We start from the raw sequence: 21,771 nt of genomic DNA, 5'->3' as shown, positions 1-21,771 counted from the left end.
GGGAGACTCTCGGCTCGGCGGTGTCGTTCGAGGTCACCTTGGCGTGGCGAGCGGCCTTAGAGAACACGCTCAGACGCGTGTCCCGCGCAGAGGCCTCACGCTCCTCCTGCTCAGACCTGCCGTCCTCTCCGTTATTCCCCTCCGTCTGCTCCACGGGCCTCCTGTCCTGTCCCCCTGTCTCATCCCCCCGGCCCTGACACTGCCCCCTCTCACCCCCACCCCCTCCAGCACCGCCTCACCTCCACCGCCTCCAGCACCGCCTCACCCCCACCCGCTCAGACACTGCCTCACCCCCACCCCCTCCAGCACCGCCCCCTCTCACCCCCACCCCCTCCAGCACCACCTCACCCCCACCCCCTCCAGCACTGCCTCACCCCCACCCCCTCCAGCACCGCCTCACCCCCACCCCTTCCAGCACCGCCTCACCCCCACCCACACCCCCTCCAGCACCGCCTCACCCCCACCCCCTCCAGCACCGCCTCACCCCCACCCGCTCCGACACCACCTCACCCCCACCCCCTCCAGCACTGCCTCACCCCCACCCCCTCCAGCACCACCTCACCCTCACCCTCACCCCCACCCCCTCCAGCACTGCCTCATCTCCACCCACTCCAGCACCGCCTCACCCCCACCCCCTCCAGCACCGCCTCACCCCCACCCCCTCCAGCAGCGCCTCACCCCCACCCGCTCCAGCACCGCCTCACCCCCACCCCCTCCAGCACCGCCTCACCCCCACCCCCTCCAGCACTGCCTCACCCCCACCCCCTCCAGCACCGCCTCACCCCCACCCCCTCCAGCACCGCCTCACCCCCACCCCCTCCAGCACTGCCTCACCTCCACCCGCTCCAGCACTGCCTCACCTCCACCCGCTCCAGCACCGCCTCACCTCCACCCGCTCCAGCACCGCCTCACCTCCACCCCCTCCAGCACTGCCTCACCTCCACCCGCTCCAGCACTGCCTCACCCCCACCCCCTCCAGCACGCCACGCCCACACCACAGGGTCATACTACCACTGGTACATTTCCACTATTACCAGCACTGAGAGTCTGACACAGATACAGGTCCAGTTACACTGGATAACGGGGGTAAGAATCACTTGTGTTTTAGGCCACAATGATATCCCGAAGTACGGATTCAAAACCTTTCCTTTTGCCAGCCAAGCTGTTCTGCATGGCTTTGCAAATGTACTCCTATTCACTGGAGTATTCCTGGCTTTGAAGGCTCCTCACGGCTGACATTTGAACAAGTCACGAGGAGCCTTGTTCAAGAGTGTGTTTGAGAACGCGCGGTAATCAATCCAGCTCCCCATTGTGTCTCAAATATGATCGTAAGTCTTCCTGCGACACCCGATTTATTCTATTTTTCATTCATTAGATATATCCATAAATTTCAAAGTGATTCCGCATGGAAGCATTGAGCCTTAAATAGAGAGTGAGTCAAACGTGCATCAGAACAGACACGCGCCATATGTCACATTAACACCCATTTCATTCAGCGTGCCCTGACAGACTCCTGCATGAGGACAACAGAACACAATGACATACTCTGGAACATTAACAATGTCCCTGTTATTTCACTGTATTTGTCTGCTAAATTATAGTACACAAATCAAGATGTATCCATGTTTCCAATAGGCCAATAAAACAAAATAGGTTACTCATCGGTACAAATGACTCCTAATTTCGGGGGGGAGAGAATCACGCTGATACACTTCCGCAAAGGGCCAGCTGTCTGAAATCCCACAACCCGCGGCTTCAAATGAAGGTTAAAGTGGCCGCTTATTAGAACGACTGACCGCCACCCTAATTGTGACGAATCCAACCGCGGCAATTACATAATGTAGCACATTAGCGACAGTGTTCGCTTTTTTGTACCAGTTAAACAAACCGAAAGCGTGCCTTTATTGCCGGCCGTATCGTACGGCTAATTGTCGTGAGCATTTCGTAGTCGTAGCAGCAGCAGCAGCAGCAGCAGCAGCAGCAGCCGACACGGTCGTTAGCATCGGCGGCGCTAGCGACGGCCGCGCCGCGGCGACACGAGAGGCAGCGTAGCCGCGTAGCGTTAGCGCACCGTCGTTGGCACTGGCTGTTTCGCGAGACGCAGCCAGCGGCCCCGAGAAGGCGGCGGCGGCGGCGTGTGTGATGATCTGAATCGGCTTCCAGACGAGGCCCTCCGTCACGTGCCGGCGCCCCGCCACACAAACTCCTCCACTTCTGCCGGCTTTATTAGTCTTATTAGAAGTGCGCTCAATTAACGAGTGAGACGGCGAGCTCATCCCCCCATCTGCTGCACTTTGATAACTCATTAATACACACAGTCTTCCCTCTGCCGCCTGTCAGAGTTATATAGCGACGATCGTACATCTCCCTGGGGTTCGTGTTATAATCGTATTATTATTTTTATTATTATTAATCCTGTTGTTGCGATTCTCGGAACGGGGAAGGCGCTTAGAGAAGCTATTGGAGCAAGCTTCATCACGTCGAGAGGCCAGTGGCACGCAGAGAAAGCACATCATTTCTACAGGCCCCGCACAATGGAAGAAAGGGAGAAATACATCTTTATCTTTTTTATATAATAAACTACAGCCCGAGTGGCTCTGTGCCCCCTCTCATCAGCGGGTTTCATTAGGCTTAACTACTCCAGTAAACAGCCATTGGAAGAAGAAACGCGTAGTGGATTGACATAATCATTCAACAGGGAGGGCGGCCATTTTTCATTTATATCTGTGAGGCGCAGGCCATTAAAGTGCCACGTGCGGTCATTTAGCATCCCTCCCGTATCTGTCGAGGGTGAACACGGCCCCTGGAACGGCGGCAGACACGGCGAGCACGCTACGCTGCGTGTGCGTGTGCGTGTGCGTGAGAAGATCTATTTAAGTTTAATGAAGTCACGTGAAGTCCCGAGTGCGCTTCATATTCGCACGTTTATGAATACCCTTAATGCCCGGGCAGGGAGAGGTGTGCCAGGGTCGTACTGCAGCTCGGTCAGCAGGTCTGAACCCTCCTATTATGTTCAGACTTTATGACCGCTTTTATGCGCGGGGTCTACTATATTTTGAAATATTAAATATTTTGACACTTTGGTTGTCACCTTCTTATTGTCTCCAAAAGGACTAGCCGTTTATCCATAAATATGAAAAATCTGTGTGAAAAATATTATTTTAGAGCCTGAGGTAAAGTGCCACCAGAATCAGCCGCAAATAAATCTGAGATAAAAATAAAAATGGTTGAGGATCAAAAGCACCCCAAACAACACATTTGTGGGTAAAGTTGGCACAGGACTTAGCATAGCATGTTGCTATTTCCAGTCTCCATCTTCAGCCCTTTGTATTTTGTAGCATAATCTAGGACTCTTGAATTTGTATTTGTGTCGGTACTGTAGCTCCTGAAGTTGTAGATGTCTCGGTATGGCAGTTACAGATTAATTACAAACTGCCAGAACATTTCCAACCGTTACTTGGACCGAACATTAGCCTGCATTGCCTGGTTGGGACCACAAAGAGGACATGTAGGCTGCGCATCATGTGAAATATTATCGTTCCTGTCCAAAACCAAACATCTGGCAGTCCCGAACGCAACACGGCGTTCGAGCAGAACAAGCGTTCCCAGTCGTCTCGCCACCCATTGGCTATCGCCGGGGTCTGTTGAAGGTTCCCTCGCCGTTCCCCCTCACACCGCAGGATTTCAGGTCACGGTGAAACGTTTGATTTGAAACGGAGACGCCCACGAGCCGATGGCGGTGTCTGTACGGGGATAATCTGGGCTGATAAGCGCTTCACAGAGAACCGCAGTCTGAACCGCTCCCACGGCCGCCGGGCAGGGGGGGAGGGTCGGGCACACAATGGGCCTGATTAGTGCAGTGAGCACCACACACACTGGCTGTGCCCAGATCTAGCAGAGGAGCTAGAACAGGGCAGAGGGGTCACGCAGTCTAGCCGTTTGCACACACACGTCCTGCCTCATATCGTTGGTATTGAAGGCTCATTCGCTAATCATTTATTCATGAGAGCGGGTGTTTGCTTGAGAGAGAATCTTATCTTGGCGGAGGTCTTTTTTTTTTTTCATACCGGTGCAAGGCTGAATTCTTGAGGGGCTATCTCGCCGCGGAATGTGCAGCACACTTTGATCAGAAGAATGAAAGTTGGTTTTCTGATACGGCTCCGAATGAGGAAGGAGAGAGAGAAACACAGAGAGAGAGAAAGAGAAAGAGAGAGAGCCACAGAAGAGGGGAGCTTGCCATTCATCTTAATGGATTTTGAAGACTTGAAGCAAACCTTCTGGACATCGTGTCATCTTTCTGACACATTTCATTTTTTTGTTGCTGGAACGGAGAGGGTGATATCAAAAGGAAAATAAAAAAGGCCAAAAAGAATAAGAAAGCAATAAAGAAACAATGAAAGAAGGAATGAGATAAGCCATAAGTAAATGCTTAAATAATTGGCCCCTCAGAGAGATGCCGTCTGATTGGTTCTGAACCATTACTCTTTATAATAAACACTCGGGATTGGACCGAGCATCTTCAATCAGCGACTGAAAGACCGGCCACTTCACAGTCAATCACGGGTAACCCGCTATATCGGGGGTGTCCAATCTTATCGGAGAAGGGCCGCGTGGACGCAGGTTTGTGTGTTCACCGGGCTCCGACACACCTGATTGAGCTAATTAACTAATCATGGTCTTCAATCAACACCTTGACAAGTGGAATCAGGTGCCTTAACAAAAACCCGCAGCCAAAATCGACCCTTTTTCGGCGAAGATTAAACGCCCCCGCGCTACACGAACGGAAAGCGCCTAGCGAACTCTGGAAGTCAGAAAACAACATGGCAGCACTTTCCTAGCGGAGGACCGCTGATAGACTGCGGGAGAACACGGAGGAGCCCAGGCCCGGACTCCCCGCAGCGCAGTATGCAAGTAAACGCACAGCGTCTCTTTATGTATGCCTCCTATTTCATTACCCACAGTGCAGTCTAATGGTTAGGCAACTGGGGGGTTGCAGGCTTGAGTCCCAGGTGGCACGCAGCCATTAAACCCGTGAACAAGGCACTTAACCCAAAAGGCTCTGGCACATAACCTGCTGTATACATGGACTGTTTATAAAAAAACAATGCAAGCTGTGGAAGTCACTCTGCTACAGAGAGTCTGCTTCAGTAAATGCCACGTCAAATGTGTAAAATATACCTTCAAGTGGATCTCAAATGTTCTTACAGTCAGTAGTAAATAACAATTGATTAGGCAGAAGTAGATGCGATTGGCTCTATCTATCTATTGGCCCAATTAAAAAAAGGAGGAGGCGGGTCATTTGCAGTAGGATGTCTGAGTCTGATCTCCACTGAACACCTCTGTTACCTGTTTGGCCAATGGCCCATTTTTACCATTTGTTAGACAAGAGACAACACTGACATGAAAAGTAATGAACGGAAATGGGAAGGGAACCTTGGCCTCCTGCATGAGACACCGTCACGCTAACCAGCACACTAAATCTGCTCTTGGACATGTCCAGTCAGGTTCAACACTGACTCTTGCTCCTTCACTCTCCTGCCAGACAGAACCAATCACATCGAATTCTGCCCTCAGAACACATTCCTGGAACTAAAACTTGACCAGTGAATCATAAAATACCATGATGACCATGAGCATTAAATACTGTACGAAGGATGATATCACTTCATGTTAAATCTCGGGAAAACCACAAATGATGACATAAGTCACTATGCTCTGCCCAATTGTATTACAAGAAAAAATGATATGTCTGTCTTTGTGTTATAAAACACCCTCTACACCAAATTTCATCAAACCAATATTACTTGCATTATTGCTGTGCTGCCAGTTCTGTATGAAGGTCGATACAGCTAATCATTTATAAAGGTAATTTATAACTTACTTACAGCTTACTTCCTGACTTACAGCAGAACAAAATTGAATATCTGGTGTAACTATTGGGCTACTGCGATTGGCTGTGTTGATTTTATAATAACAGATGACATCACACATGTGCCTGCCATGCTTTTGTGTTGATACAGAGGGCTATTACACTTCATCACATGCTGTATACTGAAAACAGAAAACATTTGTACCATAATTTAAATATTAAAATTGTACATCGCCGTTTGTTAAACAGTACAACTTTGTAGAGCACAGATCTAATTTTGTCAGAAGGAGACAGTTTTGGGAACCTATCTTTTTTTTTTTTTTTTTTTTTGTGATGCTAACCGAATGAAAAGAATAATATGGTACAGCGTATTCCGGTAAGATAAATAAGTGGGACTTGTGATGGTTTTTAGATGGAATAACATGGCAGCTCCCAGCGCTCACTCTTCACGCCCGGCTGGGTCTTGACTGGCGCTTTGAAGTGACAGAGAAGCAGGCGCAGTCGACCCAGCAGACGCGCCCATGATAGGGCGCTAATGAAACTCCCGTTTAGATGATGAAGAGCTTCCCCTGTCTCTCTTATCAGCGTGGCTAATATATTATACATAACATTTTGAGCACAGTTTATGTATGCTTTAATCTGTTAGGTGAGCTTGTCCTTCCGTCACCTCGCTGGGCTGTCAGGGGGGGGGAAGCTTTATTTATCAGCCGTGATGAAACAAGTTCAGCTCGTGGTCCACCCTCGAGACAAGTCATCTCTCTCCTGGCTCTTCCCTTTGTTTTTAAGAGGGAAAAAAAGCAGAGCTCTCGTTTTCCCTCCCTCTCTTTCGTCTTACTTCTGAAGCCCACCGTGCTAACGATGAGGATGACCCCGGCTGGGTCTAACGGTCGGCCGCAGACGCGTAGAGGCCGGCGGGGTCATCGCTCCACTAGGCGAACCCCGGGCTGCGATGCCACCCTTAATCCACCCGAGTTTCGGCGGATCGTTCCCTGCCACGGGTCACCGTGTCCTCCGTGGGCCGTGACCCCGTGACCCCCGCAGAGCCCCCACACTGCCCCCCCACGGGCGGTCCGGTAACGCACACCCCCTCATTAACCGGGAGTCGGTCCGCTGTACGGTACCTCCCCAAATTACTGTGATTATGGCCCACACTCTGGAGCGCTCATCCACATGCCAAGTGTTACAATCTGACACGCCATTAAAGCGCAGGAAAAAAACCTTCTTCCTTTTTCCTGACAGTCAAAATTGCTGCTTTGCTGAAAATTGCAGCTTGAGCAGCAGCGGGAAAGTATTTTTCAGACGGCGGAGCTGCACAGAAGCACTGAAAAATTCCCGCTGAAATTAATATGCTGATTGTGCTTGGCCGGGCCCTGTCTTAGTGAACCGCTTGGAGCCGCGGCCCTTTGAATCCTCCATCTGCGTGCCGGCTCTTCTCCGGGGAGCCGGCCTGGGTTCCCCGCTCCACGCCTACCGAACAGGACCTCAGAAGCACATCAGTGTCATCTACCCCCCCCCCCCCCCCGTCTTCCGCTGTGATCAGCACTGACACAAACATCTTGTAGGGACATAAAGAGGGGGCCGACCCCAGCACAATGACACAGATGAATTTTACATGAAGGTGGAGGCGCCATCATGAAGCTCTTTGAAGGCGCTGCCTTCTCAAAGAAGATCCTGCCAGATTGTCAGACCTCTCCCTCCGTCACCGGGGCGGACGGCGACAACCTCATTTCAAACCCATACACTCCCACAGGATGAGCCCCAAACAGACTCGCGTAGCGGCGTCCATCTTGTGTGCTATCTGACGCAGTGAGGGAAGACGTGTCGTGAAGCGTGGCAGTGTGTTGATAATGTATTCCTTTCAGTGTGGGACTCACCAGGTAGAGGCTGCGGAAGTTGGCCAGGTCCCCGAAGAAGTCCTCCACGCTGACGGAGTGGGGGTCGAAGGCGAAGTAGCTGCCCAGGCCCTCGTACAGCTTCTGCATGTTCTTGTGCATGATGGACAGCTTCTCGTACTGCTCCCGGGCCTGCTTCGAGAAGCCGTGCAGCCAGCTGGTTAAGGAAAACTCGCTGTGGTCCCCCCCCCCGCACAACCCCGCAAACACACACATTACATTACATTACATTACAAGGCATTTAGCAGACGTTCTTATCCAGAGCGACGTACAACAAAGTGCAGATCGAACACAAGTACAACTGAGAAGGGGACCTGAGAGGACAGTACGGTTCCGAGTGCTAGCGTGACCATACAGATACAATCGGAACCCTTGAAGAATACCCTCCACACACTCACACACACGCTCACACCCACACACACGTACACGTACACGTACGTGCACACACACACTCACTCTCTCTCTCTCTCATACACACACACACACACACACACACAGACACACACGCTCACACCCACACACACGTACACGTACACGTACGTGCACACACACATACTCACTCTCTCTCTCTCTCACACACACATACACACACACGTACACACACAGACACACGCTCACACCCACAGACACGTACATGTACACGTACATGCACACACACATACTCACTCTCTCTCTCTCTCACACACACACACACACACACACACACACAGACACACACGCTCGCTCTTCAGTGGAACAACAATCAGGGCTCTGCTAACCAAGATCTGATTCTGCCACAGCAGTAAACACCAGTCAGGGAAAAAAAATAAAAGCCATTCCTTTCCACATCACCCTCTCTACGCCTCGTCCCTGTTTAGGCATCAGCAGAAAGCCTGCGCTTTCAACTGCGAGAGGTCAGCAAAACTAATACACCATTTCAATACCCTCTCCATCTCACTCTGGAGTCCCTGTCAGAGCCAGCTAATAGCCGGGGCCCACCAGTAACACAAATGCGTTTTGTCAGATGGAGGCACAACAGGTGGCTGGCAGCATAGCTGATTGCGGCCGTTGTTCCACTGTTTCTCACAACAAGAGCAGGGGTTGGCTTGTGTTGACCCCTGGCGAGCAGTCCGGTATGTAATTTACTGTACAGATGGACTGCTTTCTCCCGGTGAAGCACTATCGACAGCTCCTGTCAGTCCAGCCACAGGGCCACCGCCACCAACCGCCGACCGGGCCGGGGAGACCCGCTGTGCGCCCAGCGATGAGCACCAGCGGAGACACACAGCGCCAGACCTGAGCCCGCCAGCTTTCATAGTGCAGACACAGGACACAACCGCGAGTGTGTATGTGTGTGTGTACCTGTGTGTGGGTGCCTGTATGTGTGCGTACGTATGTGTGGGTGCCTGTATGTGTGGGTGCCTGTATGTGTGCGTACCTGTGTGTGGGTGCCTGTATGTGAGCGTACGTATGTGTGTGCATGCGTGTCTGCTTGTGTGTGTCCATGTCTGCCTGAATGTGTGCATAATGTGTGTATATGTATGTATGTGTGTACATGCGCATGTGTGTGTGTGCATGTGCGTGTGTGTGTGTGTATGGGCGAGTGTGTGTGTGTGTGTGCATGTGTGTCTGCTTGTGTGTGTCCATGTCTGCCTGAATGTGTGTGCATAATGTGCGTATATGTATGTACGTGTGTACATGCGCGTGCGTGTGTGTGCATGTGCGTGCGTGTGCACGTGCACACCCTTGTGCATGGGCTTGTGTGTGTGTGTATGCAGACGCCTGCATGCCCATGCGTGACAGTCCTGCAGGGTTATAAACCCCATAACCCCAGAGAGAGAGCTGCAGTTCTGAGCGCAGTGCGGGCTGAGAGTCCGGGCCGGACCGTGTGAGAGTCCAGCTGTGGGGGGATGAAAGGGGGGCAGGCGCGGCGAGCTGGATTATCTCTCAGCAGGCTGGTGTCTACCGGACCCGTGCACCTCTGACAGCCCCACGCCTGCCTCACACTTCCACACACACCTGAGTCTGATGTGTTTATCTCTCCCGTCAGGGCACCTCCAGGGCCGGAGGCCCCAGCAAGTGCTGTCCGGTCCAACCGCAACCACCCTGCCCCCAAGGCCTAAATCACTCACTCAAACCCTTTAGTCCTTAAAATTGCTCAAATGTGGCTTATCCCTTTCAATATCCTTTTCTTCTTTCTTGCTTTCACAGATATTATTGAAAAATAATGACCCGGAAAGAGAGAAAACAATTTCATTACAGCCTGGTGTAATCGTACCAACATTTTCAAAAGTGAAGGGGCAAATGCTGTTCAGTGCCAGTGAGCAATGTGCGATCAACTTTCGATTTCATTTATCGCGGTTATTTTGAAACTGAGCGCTTATAAGCTTATAAGTAAGACTGGAAGTTTGTCACGGAAAACATTGGCTAAAGTCGTGGAGCAGTCGCGGCAAAGTTGTTGAAAATCAGGGAAAACTGCAAAAAAAAAGTAAAAGAAAAAACACTAATTTACAAAATTAATTAATAGATCTCATGCGCAGCAGTGGATGTGATTAAAATAATAGGCGTAGCTGTAGCAACAATAACGAGTACACAAAGTTTTAAAAGATCAGCGGGAAGTTGCTGTTTGGAACAAATGCGAGATGGGCCTTCGATATAACACGGTAACGAACGGAACGTGCTCAAACTGCGATGCTATAATAAGGAAAGCGGGGCGCTGTGTTTGTGTGAAGTTGTGCGAACAGGTCTGGGCTGATGGAGGGCCTGTCACTGACTCCCTCTCTGTAATGGCGGAACGAGCGCTGCTTATCAACACCGCTGACAGGGGCCGTCAAACACGCCACCGCTACAGCTGACAAGGACGGAAATTTGATCTCGGCGCCTTCCACAATCTGTGTACATTGACACACTTTCTATCTCGCAATTGCCATACAAATTGCTATATATACAAAAATACAATTAAAATGAATTCATCGGCGTTCAGGACTCATGTAGACCACATGCTTTTTGGTGATTTGGGTGCTTTTGAGCAGAGTCGTACATCACGTAGCTGAGCTTGCGTTGTGCTGCTGTGCCGGGACTGTATCACCAATGCTGGGCATATGCCGGCTTCCTTTAGTCATGACATCAAACCCAGGAGGTACTCCATCTAAGCCCAGCATCCCTACCTGCCTCCCCCAGCCTGATCAAGAGTTCAGGCGAGCTCCCCCTGCCTTTGGTCTCACTGTGTCACCAGGGCCTGAAAACTGGGCCTGGGGGAGAGGACTCAAGGTAGAGCCCCCCCCCCCCCACCTCCACCTGTCAATCATCTTTCCCTCTCTCCCATCTCCCAGGGGGAAGGAGAGCTTCCTGCGCCTCAGTAGTGCTCCACAAGGCTGCCGCCCCTTGATCAGGAAAGGCCTGCTTCTTACTCTGGGCCCGTACGTGAGTCCTCACCCCTCCACAGGGGTGGGGTTGAGCGCGGCTCCTGGTTTTAAGGGTACGGTACGAGGCCCCTGATGTACTCTGGGTCTTGACGGTTCCCTTTGCGGTGCGCCCGTGAGGTTGCCGGCGAAGGTCACTGGAGCGTGCGCTCTCAAACCTCCTCAGACATGAACTCCGGACAAGAAGAAGCTCAGCTTCGACCACTACACCAGCCCCCCACACTCCCTCCTCCCTGAAAGACTCTTAAACCTCCTCAGTTCTCAGGCCATCTTATTAGGAGGCGCTGTCTGTTCTTTCAGCTCTGACGGCTTTGAAGCGTGGGTCTGGTGTGAATGTCCAGGGCCTGCTCCTTCTCCTCAAGAGCGACGGCGGAGAATAGCATCAAGCACATCCTCTTTGTTCACTGATGTAGATCTATTTTCTTTCACCACGCGACGCCTTGCTTTGTACTACCAAAACACCTCCACATTTCATTAATCAAAAACAAATTAGCCTTAGCTCGCTAGTTCAGTAGAGTTTAACTGCTCCGCTTCACTGTACAGAGGTCAATGTTTTTTTATTGATTCATGTCAGCATTACACTGTCAGCTTTAAATTTTGTCATGACATCTGGTTCCCCTTTACCCTTTCCCTTGAACCGCGTGAAGCAATTTATTTTTACCATAAATAGCTGTTGCAGGCAGGTGCAGAGGATGCATTATGTGTATGTATATCACCGACCTTCGCCATCTACCCGATTCCCATTGCAAAGGATCAGGAAAACTACACGCTTATTGAAAACTACACAAAACGCACTCTCAATCCGCGCGCATTCGCGCATGAGGCCTTGACTTGATCTCCGACATCGGGTTTTCTTTCGGCTGAGATTTTCTTTACCTGGTTCTCCGGTCTATACAGAACATGCCACGCGCTTCAGCCGTAAAAAAGCTAAATAAATACGTTTCGCCACGGCCACCTATGAGGAAGGCAATAAATTACCTCATTTGTTTACCTTTGTGCATGCGAGAGTTATTAAAATGGTGTATTGCTCTCTTAGGCAAGGCCAAAAATCTGCCTTAATAAATCTCCACTAACCCAGTTACATTAATGTTTATTTAATGTCTTCCTATGTGTCTCATGGCCTTAATGCTGCGAGGCAGATGGGATGGCCCCCTATTCAGAGAGAGACACTGTGTCCCAGGGTGTCAACCTCCACAATGCCTGCAGCTTTCTTTGTGGTTACCTTACAATCAGCAGCCAATCAAGGACTTAAATGAAGTGCTAGAGTGGTGAAAGACAGCGGGGAGACGCTGTGGCCCTGTGGAACGTGTGTTTTATACCCGGGCTCTGTGCCCTTTCACCATGGCAGTGTCTCACAAACACACAGCCGCGGGGTAAGTGGTCAAGCAGGTGGTTGGGTGGGTGAGTGGCCGACTGGGCGGGTGGGGCTGGTTGGTGATTGGTTAATCCGGTGGTTGAGTTGATGGGGCTGGTTGGTGATTGGTTGAGTGGGTAGGGCTGGTTGGTGAACAGGTGGGTGAGTGGTCCTCACCCTGGCATATGGATGCAGAAGGGGTGGGCGGAGCTGTCTTGGCCAGAGCTGCAAGCCGGCACTGCTGGGGACACGCCAGAGCCTGAAGAGTGTCTCCACCACACACAGGAGGGGGTGTGAGTGTGTGAGAGTGTGTGTGTGTGTGTGTGTGTGTGTGTGTGTGTGTGTGTGTGTGTGTGTGAGTGTGTGTGAGAGTGTGTGTGTGTGTGTGTGTGTGTGTGTGTGAGTGTATGTGTGTGAGAGAGTATGTGTCCGTTTGTGTCCGTGTGTGTGTGTGAGTATGAGTATGCGTCCGTGTCCGTGTGTGTGTTTGTGTGTGTTTGTGTGCCCATGTGTGTGTGTGTGGCAGACACCCGGGTTGTGGAGCCCCAGGGCAGTAAACACAGCACCCTGCTGGGATGGGGAAAAGGCGAGCATGGCTACAAACCTTCCTTTAACTGGCAGAAGGTGTCTGGGGTGGAAGATGTCATAACACCAGGCAGCCTGGCACAGGCAGCTCCAGAGGCACACTCTCACAGAGAGGCTAAGTGTAAGCAAAGACAACAGCGCTAGTGTGCTCTGAGGTGCAAATTGGCCCCACTGGAAGTTGCCGGAATGTGCCTTCACCTACGACACGTTTTGGAGACAAAATAAGAAACGTGGGGGTTCATTTCACGTGGAGAAAATAATTAAAAACGGTACCGGGTGAACGCCTTGGTGCGCTCTCTTGAAAGGCTTTGGTCGAGATCCAAAGTAATTAGCACGACACCCTGGATGTGAAACGGCAACACGCCTTATACTCTCTCTTTCTCTCTCCCCCCCTCTCTCTCTCTCGCTTTCTCTTTATTCTCCCCTGTTCAGAACACCATGCCACCTCTACCTCTGTCACGCCCGCTCAGAGAAAGCGCCGGAACAAACCCGCGTCAGCCTGACAGCGCCTCCCGAATCACGACATTCCACCCAACCGCGCGGCCCCGCAAACCTTCAGAGGACCAATCAAATCACGCGGCTGACAGGGCTCCGAAAAAAAAAAAAAAAACAACACACGGGGAGAGCCTCCTGCTCAAACTAAATTTACCGCCCCGTACGAGACGCAGTTAGAACAATAACCACCGAGAAACGCTGCCGATAAACACCACGGAGGGGGAGGGAGAGGGGGGAGGGGGGCGGTTGTTGGGAAGAGAGAAACAACGATAAATCAATGAAATTAAAGATTCATGTGACCCGTGGTGGATAATTTCGGTCGAGAAACGTCTTTAACAGATTAAACGAATCTGAGGTCGGTGGAATGGAAAAAGCGCATTTGTGGCGATTTTCAGACTTTGCCCGGGCTGCTGACGGCCTTTATTTATTGACAGGGAGTTATTAGGAGGGTGAGACGGGGAAGGCGCGACACGGGCGCGTATTTACCGTATCACTGCGCTCGAGAAAGGGCTGTCCTGTGCCTCAGCTCTGATACCATTACATTACATTACAATACAATACATTAATGGCATTTGGCAGACGCTCTTATCCAGAGCGACGTACAACAAACTGCAAAGTGCAGAGTGACACCTGGTCCTAAGCTGATGCCATCCCCCAGTCCTGACTGAGGAGCCAGGCCTTTGAGCTTCCCCAGGGCGACTCTGCTGAAATGACACGGTGCACATTCATACACTGCAAAACAGTCTGTCTTAACAAGTGTCTCAAGTCTTGTAATTTTTTTCATCTCGCAAGAAAATATTAGCTTGTATTATGTATGCTTGAAAGGTGAAATCGGCTGCCAACTGCTCATTGGGGAAATCTTGAAATGAGTCAAACTGTCTCAGTCCGTTGGCAATCTTTTTTTCTTATTTCGCAAAAGAACCGTCTTAACGTAAGACAGAAATATTAGATAAGATTAAGATTGTTTTTGGTTTTTACAGGTGGGTTGCAGTTATCTGAGCCGTCCACCTCCAAACCCCTCTCCGTCTCGGTTTTCCACATTATCACATCAGAGGAGCGAAACAGGCCCTGCACCAAGAGCCCTTCACAGGAGAGGGCCGGGGTCATGGTCTTCCATTACTCAGCCCTGACCAGAGTTTATCCTTCTACATTTCCTGTATATTTCCAGAATGGTAACAAGAAAAAACCATGGCCAGGTCCTATGAAAAACCCATTTGGGTCAAAACATAATTTACAACGTTGGAAGCACAGTAAAGTGTGTCGGCTTATAGCATTGTACTTTACAGCATTTGTTATTTCATCACGACTAGCATTCTACGGGGGTACTTTTTGGGTACTGGGTACTTTTTAGATTTCTGCAAACAGGCCTGGCAGTTGCTAAGGATTGCACAGAAATTAGATTAATGTCTTCCATACAAAAATCAAGCTCTTGACATTTTAATGTCTAACAAAGATCCCTAGATTTACTGCCGAAAAACCTTAAATCAGCCATTGTTGCCAAGGGTAACTCAAGCTATGAATAAAATGGCATATGGTATACATCACCTTTTTTTGGGGAGGGAGGGATGGGGTGGATATTGGCATCAGCCTTCCACAGAGCATGTTCTTTTTTTAGGGCTATCATCTCCATCTCTACCCCTCCCCTCCTCCCGTTCATTTTAAACATGAAAGCAATACTCAGTGTCAATTTAGTCCGTGTTCGTGCTCATGAAATATGCATGAACGCGTGAGACGGTACGAGCCGCCTCGGCTGGGGTTCCCGCCGTCCCCGTTCGTTTTCCCGCCGCTCTCCATGGAGACGATTCAAAGGGAAAAAGCACCGCTGCTCCGGCGCGGAGCAGCCCTCCCACTGCAAAACACCACCGAAGAAGAAGAAGAGAGGAGCGGGGGGAAAAAAAACACTCCTCGGAAAAACGGGGGAAAGAGGGAATTCGCGTGGGGAGAGAATAACAAGATGAAGTTTACCGAGGACAGACGCGTAGTCCGACGCCAAACGCCCAACAAGTTGGTTAGTTTGCGTACGGGGCACGGTGTTCAGACGTGTGTCGAGTGTCTCCACCCTTAAAATCAACCCCTTTCCCATATTGGGCCCTCAAAGGGAGTTTAGAGCTGTGTAATCAGCATGCCTCCAACCTGTCGCGCAGTGGTTAAGGTACATGACTGGGACCAGCATGGTCGGTGAGTTCGATCCCCAGTCTAGCCACAATAAGATCCACACAGCCCTTGAGCAAGGCCCTTAACCCTGCATTGCTCCAGGGGAGGATCGTCTCCTGCTTAGTCTACTCATCTGTATGTCGCTCTGGAAAAGAGCGTCTGCCAAAATGCCATTAAGGTAATGTAATGTAATGAACAGCAGTCTCAGCCCTCTGCACCTCCGCCACGGCGAAGGCCTGGACCGCGGTCCCGCAACGTCCGCTCCAACGCAAACACGGACTGCAGAGCTGTTCCTCCGTGTTTTAGACGCGGAGCTGTTCCTCCGTGTTTTCGACGGGGAGCTGTTCCTCCGTGTTTTAGACGGGGAGCTGTTCCTCCGTGTTTTAGACGGGGAGCTGTTCCTCCGTGTTTTAGACGGGGAGCTGTTCCTCTGTATTTTAGACGCATAGCTGTTCCGCTGTGTTTTAGACGGGGAGCTGTTCCTCCGTGTTTTAGACGGGGAGCTGTTCCTCCGTGTTTTAGACGGGGAGCTGTTCCTCCGTGTTTTAGACGGGGAGCTGTTCCTCCGTGTTTTAGACGGGGAGCTGTTCCTCCGTGTTTTAGACGCGGAGCTGTTCCTCCGTGTTTTAGACGCGGAGCTGTTCCTCCGTGTTTTAGACGGGGAGCAGTTCCTCCGTGTTTTAGACGGGGAGCTGTTCCTCCGTGTTTTAGACGGGGAGCTGTTCCTCCGTGTTTTAGACGCGGAGCTGTTCCTCCGTGTTTTAGACGGGGAGCTGTTCCTCCGTGTTTTAGACGCAGAGCTGCTCCTCCGTGTTTTAGACAAGGAGCTGTTCCTCCGTGTTTTAGACGGGGAGCTGTTCCTCCGTGTTTTAGACGGGGAGCTGTTCCTCCGTGTTTCAGACGGGGAGCTGTTCCTCCGTGTTTTAGACGTGGCATCGGCGGTCAGCGCACGCCTCTTCGCAGGGCGGCCGTTTGGACGTTTCTGGTCGCTATGCCGACCAAATGTTTCCCACAACAGCGGAACGAGCAGCTCATTTGCATCCCATGCACCCACACAGGCCTGATTCCAGGAAACGGACAGAAACGTCTGTCAGAAGTGTACACACACACAAATAAGGGCCAATCCGCCTCAACTCAAATCACCACAGCGCTTCAATTTGTTCCATTGTTTAGTGTGCTGGTGGGCAGTGATGCAGAAACACTGAAAATTTGAGCTTGGCGTGGTCTTTCGTTTTTGTGCTAGAGCCTTCTAAGATTTAGGGGGTCATCGCCTAAAACATGCATAGTTGCATGAAATCCAATTTCATTCAAAAGCTTAAAAAACTATATGTTTACTCAGATTATGAAAGCCAACACATTGTTCTACAAAATGACAATGAAAACAGCCCAAAATTGAAATTTTTACATTAACATTGATTTATGTGAAACTGGCCATCATGACTTATGACTGATTATGATTATGAATGGATCAGATTTTCTCTGGGCAGCTGGTCTGGTCTGGTCTCTGGGTTCTTGGTTCTGGTCTCTGGGTTTTTGGTTCTGGTCTCTGGGTTCTGGGTTCTGGTCTCTGGGTTTTTGGTTCTGGTCTCTGGGTTTTTGGTTCTGGTCTCTGGGTTCTGGGTTCTGGTCTCTGGGTTCTGGGTTCTGGGTTCTGGGTCTGCAGGTGACTGGGAGACCTCCGTCTCTTCCTGAACCTTCCTTTGATCCTCCCCGCTTCATGTGATGTCACCTGATGCTAATTAAGTTTATGGGTCCCAGCAAACGCAGCAGTGATTATATGAATTACACAATCGGATCTGCTGATTGTATCTCCTCGCTAATGAAACGGAATGATTGCGCTGTGTTTTTCTCCTGACTCTTTTCTCGTTTTTTTGTTTTATTTTAATTGAAAACCTCTGCAGCATGCAGCCTTTCGGTCCGGAGGGAGAGAGAGGGATAAAATGAGAGGAGGGGATGGAAAGAAGAGGGAGAGAGAAAGAGAGAAGAGAGAGATAGAAAGAGACGTAACATTGAACAAAGGGCATTACAAATAAAAAAGGATCAAAACATGTTAAGCAACCCCCAAACAACACCAACACCATACCACCTGCAACAAAACCAGAACCCAAAAAGAACCATAAAAACACATAAACAAAACAAAGAAAAATAGAAAAGGTTCAACACATAGTGACAGAGAGAGAGAAAGAGCGAGGGCAAGGGAGGGAAGAAAAGAGAGAGAGGAAGAGAGAAAAATAACTCCCAAAGCCCTGCTGTATTCTGGAGCCCTGACCAGTGTTCATGATGTCCATGGTCATTTCCTTTCTACACTGACATGTACATGAGCTTCTCTTGCCCGCCCGCTGTGCAGGAGGTGGTACACCCACAGTCATCCAGAGAGACATGTCTGCAGTCCACACTGGAGGGGTGTTAAAGCAGGGCGTGTAAAAGCAGGGGGAGTCAAAGCAGGGTGTGTTAAAGCAGGGGGAGTCAAAGCAGGGTGTGTTAAAGCAGGGCGTGTTACAGCAGGGCGTGTTACAGCAGGGGGTGTTAAAGCAGGGGGAGTTAAAGCAGGGGGTGTTAAAGCAGGGGGAGATAAAGCAGGGCGTGTTAAAGCAGGGGGAGTCAAAGCAGGGGGAGTTAAAGCAGGGGGTGTTAAAGCAGGGGGAGATAAAGCAGGGCGTGTTAAAGCAGGGGGTGATAAAGCAGGGGGAGTTAAAGCAGGGCGTGTTAAAGCAGGGTGTGTTAAAGCAGGGGGAGATAAAGCAGGGCGTTAAAGCAGGGGGAGTTAAAGCAGGGTGTGTTAAAGCAGGGCGTGTAAAAGCAGGGCGTGTTAAAGCAGGGGGAGTTAAAGCAGGGGGAGTTAAAGCAGGGCGTGTTAAAGCAGGGAGTGTTAAAGCAGGGCGTTTTAAACGTGAGGGGAGTCCACAGCGATGTGAAGATGCAGCACAGCGCCCTGGTCTCAGCCCTCTAAGCGCTCTCAGCGCTACACAAATTGGATCGATGGCCCGGCACTTTCCGCAGCAAACTGAAGCGCCGCTCTTATTTGTTTGCGGTTATTATTCTAATGAGGATTTATTTCCTCCAATCAATACCGACACTTCCAAAAAGCAAAAAGCCCCCAAAAAAACAAAAAGGGCCAATTTGTCCGCACCGTCCGACGTGCTCTCGGGCCGGCCGGCTCTCAGCCGGAGCGCTCGGCGATCTCCCCGTGTGTGCGAGAGAGACGAGCCGTAAGGGCCGACCGGGGGCGCGGGCGCGGGCGCGGGAGCAGGGGTGCCTGGGTATCGATCGCCCCCCCCTCCCCCTCCCGTCACACTGAGGGCCCACAGCCGAGGTGACGGCGGACGGCTCCATTCGATAGCCGTATCATTACAGCAGCCCCGCCCGCCTCCGGGCCGAACAGGGCAGGTGGACCGGGGGACGGGTGGGGGGCAGGTGGGGGACGGGGGGAAGGCAATTCGATCCCCTAAACCAATGAATCTCATTAACAGGCCGCTTATGGACGATGGGTCCGCGAGGAGCAGCCGGAGCTTAATGAAGTGCCAGGAGAGAAGTGGGAAAGGGCTGTGTGGGAGCAGCCGTGTGGAGCTGGGCCTGATAAGGTGACACAACCTGGGAACGCTAATGGGAGCCAGGCAGGAATGTTAAGCATCTGCTCTCACACACACGTGCATGCACACACACACACACACACACATGTGCACGCATACACAAACACGTGCACGTGCACACAGCAAGCACACAGTAATGTACAAATGTGGAAACACATACCTGTATGTTTACAAATAGTTCGCTTTCATGCCACGTACAGTAAACCATTCACGTACACAGCACAACATAGCATAGCATAGCATAACATAACATAATGAGCAACGCTTGCTTTTTCAGGAAATGAATTCCATTGGAGGCCGTTCCTAAGTCGTAATGCACATTACAGTTCATGCGATGAGAGTAAAAACACTTCAAACTGTGGCTGGCCATACTGTGGGAAAGGGACGCGCAGAAGCAATGAAAGCACTGCTACTGGAGACGAGGTGGCACCAAAAGACTATTTTTAGCAAATCAATTTAAGTCTCTAAATAATTAACTGATAATTATCTGGCAATCAAGTGTGAGACAAAACGACCTCCCACAGATTCTCCAGTGAAGCTAAGGAGCTTTCTGGAGATGTAGATCTTCTGTCAAATTCACCGATTCCACAGGAAAAACTAATTGACAGGAGTACTGTGATGCATGTCCTCAAGGAGAGGGCATTCGTAAACGCTTAATGAATGACAGCACGCTACCACCCACTCTCTGTTTGTGACATCACAGAACAACCCAGCCTTCTTCTTTTCTTAATGAATGATGGTAGAATTCCACCCACTTTCTGCATGTGACATCATGGATGCCACTACCCTCTGTTTGTGACATCACAGAACAACTCAGCCTTCTTCTTTTCTTAATGAATGATGGTAGAACTCCACCCACTTTCTGCATGTGACATCACGGATGCCACTACTTTATGTTTGTGACATCACAGATGTAAGAACCCCAGCCTTCTTAATGTCTTAATGGATGATGGAACACTGCCATCCACCCATCTGTTTGTGACATCATAGGTGCCACCGACCATCTGTTTGTGACATCACAGATATAAGAACCCAGCCACCTTACCAAAGCGAAAACGGCTATAACATGCACCCATGCCTGCTACAGCATTAGAAAGAGCAGAGCGCAGAACACCACGGTGGTATGCTAACATCCCTGTAGCCACTCATTTCAGGCAAAATCAATAAAACACAATGATATTTGGAGAAGAAATTAATCATGCCTGTCGAAAGCCTTGATGGAAGACTGCACTTTACAGACACACCAATATACTCCAGCAAATAAAAATGTAACCAGGCAACTAATTGCTTAAGCCCGTTTCTTAAACCGTGTTAGTTGTCCTTTCGTGCGAAAGGGTGGTATCATTTACAGCCCCCCCGAGAGCACAGTGTTCCTGCTCAATCAATCTTCTGTCTCACGCAGACCTGTCAGTCATCTGTGGGGGTGGGGCTTCATCTTAAAGCGGGCACTGTGGTGTAATGAAGCAGGAACACCCCGCTGACCTGTCACACGCACAGGAACGGGAGGGAGGGGTATGAGTCATAACTAGTGCTCGTATCCCTGTTTTGGCTAAGAGCTGGGATGACAGCGGGTAGAGTCTCTGCACCCCTGCCCCTGAGACGACGCCCCCCATGGGGCGGGACGGGGAGAGCGGGGAGCTGGCTGACGAGGTGTTGACAAATCGCCCCCGGATGTGTGTGTTTGTGCTCCGACTTGGCAAAAAATCAAAGCTCCTCGCAATCAGGTTCCCTCCGCCTCCCCATAGCTTCTGTGGCACCAGTCTGCTCCTTCCCCATCAACCTTGCTCTCTCCCTCTCTCTCTCTATCTCACTGTCTCCCTCACTCTCCCTCTCCCTATCCCTCACTCTCCCTCTCTCTATCCCTCTCTCGGAATCTCTCTCTCCTTCTGTCTTGCACTCTCCCTCTCTCGCAATCTCTCTTGCAATCTCTCTCCTTCTATCTCTCACACTCCCTCTCTCTCGCTCTCTCTCTCTCACTTTAAACACTGTTCCATTGGTATATTCGTGTAGGCCCATCTATCACGCTAAGTATATCACTCTGTCAATCCCTCCATCTCCCGGCCGTGTGTTTCTTTTCCCATTTCTCCCGCCGTCTCATTTCAGAACACGCTGCCCCCTCGGTGCAAAGGGGCTCGTGGGTAATCAGGACCACCACCCGCCCGACAGCTGCTTTCGGTGTGAAAAAACCAAACTGTTCATATGCACATAACAACCTGCGCGTGAGGCTAAAAAAAAAGAGAGAGTCAGAAATAGGTCGCCAAATGCGTACATGGCAGCGCGTGGGCGAGGTCGCCAGATTTACCCCGCGCGGTTTATCCCCTGGCATTTACAGGGACGCGGTCGCCAGATGATCTCATTTTGCTGGCGGTGCAGAGGCATGATGGGAAACGCAGGGGTTGATGGGCTACCTGACACCTGCCGTGCGATCGCC

At 50.8% G+C, this 21,771-nt stretch overlaps 1 protein-coding gene across 1 annotated transcript in view; it reads right to left on the bottom strand.

The window, feature by feature from the left end:
* diaph2 (diaphanous-related formin 2) overlaps positions 1-21,771 on the bottom strand; it is a 482,385-nt gene that overhangs the window by 70,064 nt on the left and 390,550 nt on the right. The window contains 1 exon segment of the mRNA XM_061234698.1: positions 7,744-7,909. Within this exon segment, the coding sequence (XP_061090682.1) occupies positions 7,744-7,909 (166 nt within the window).

This window comes from Conger conger, chromosome 3 (genome assembly GCF_963514075.1).
Source record: "Conger conger chromosome 3, fConCon1.1, whole genome shotgun sequence".
NCBI classification, from domain to species: Eukaryota; Metazoa; Chordata; class Actinopteri; order Anguilliformes; family Congridae; genus Conger; species Conger conger.
This window is presented reverse-complemented; position numbering and strand designations above follow the sequence as displayed.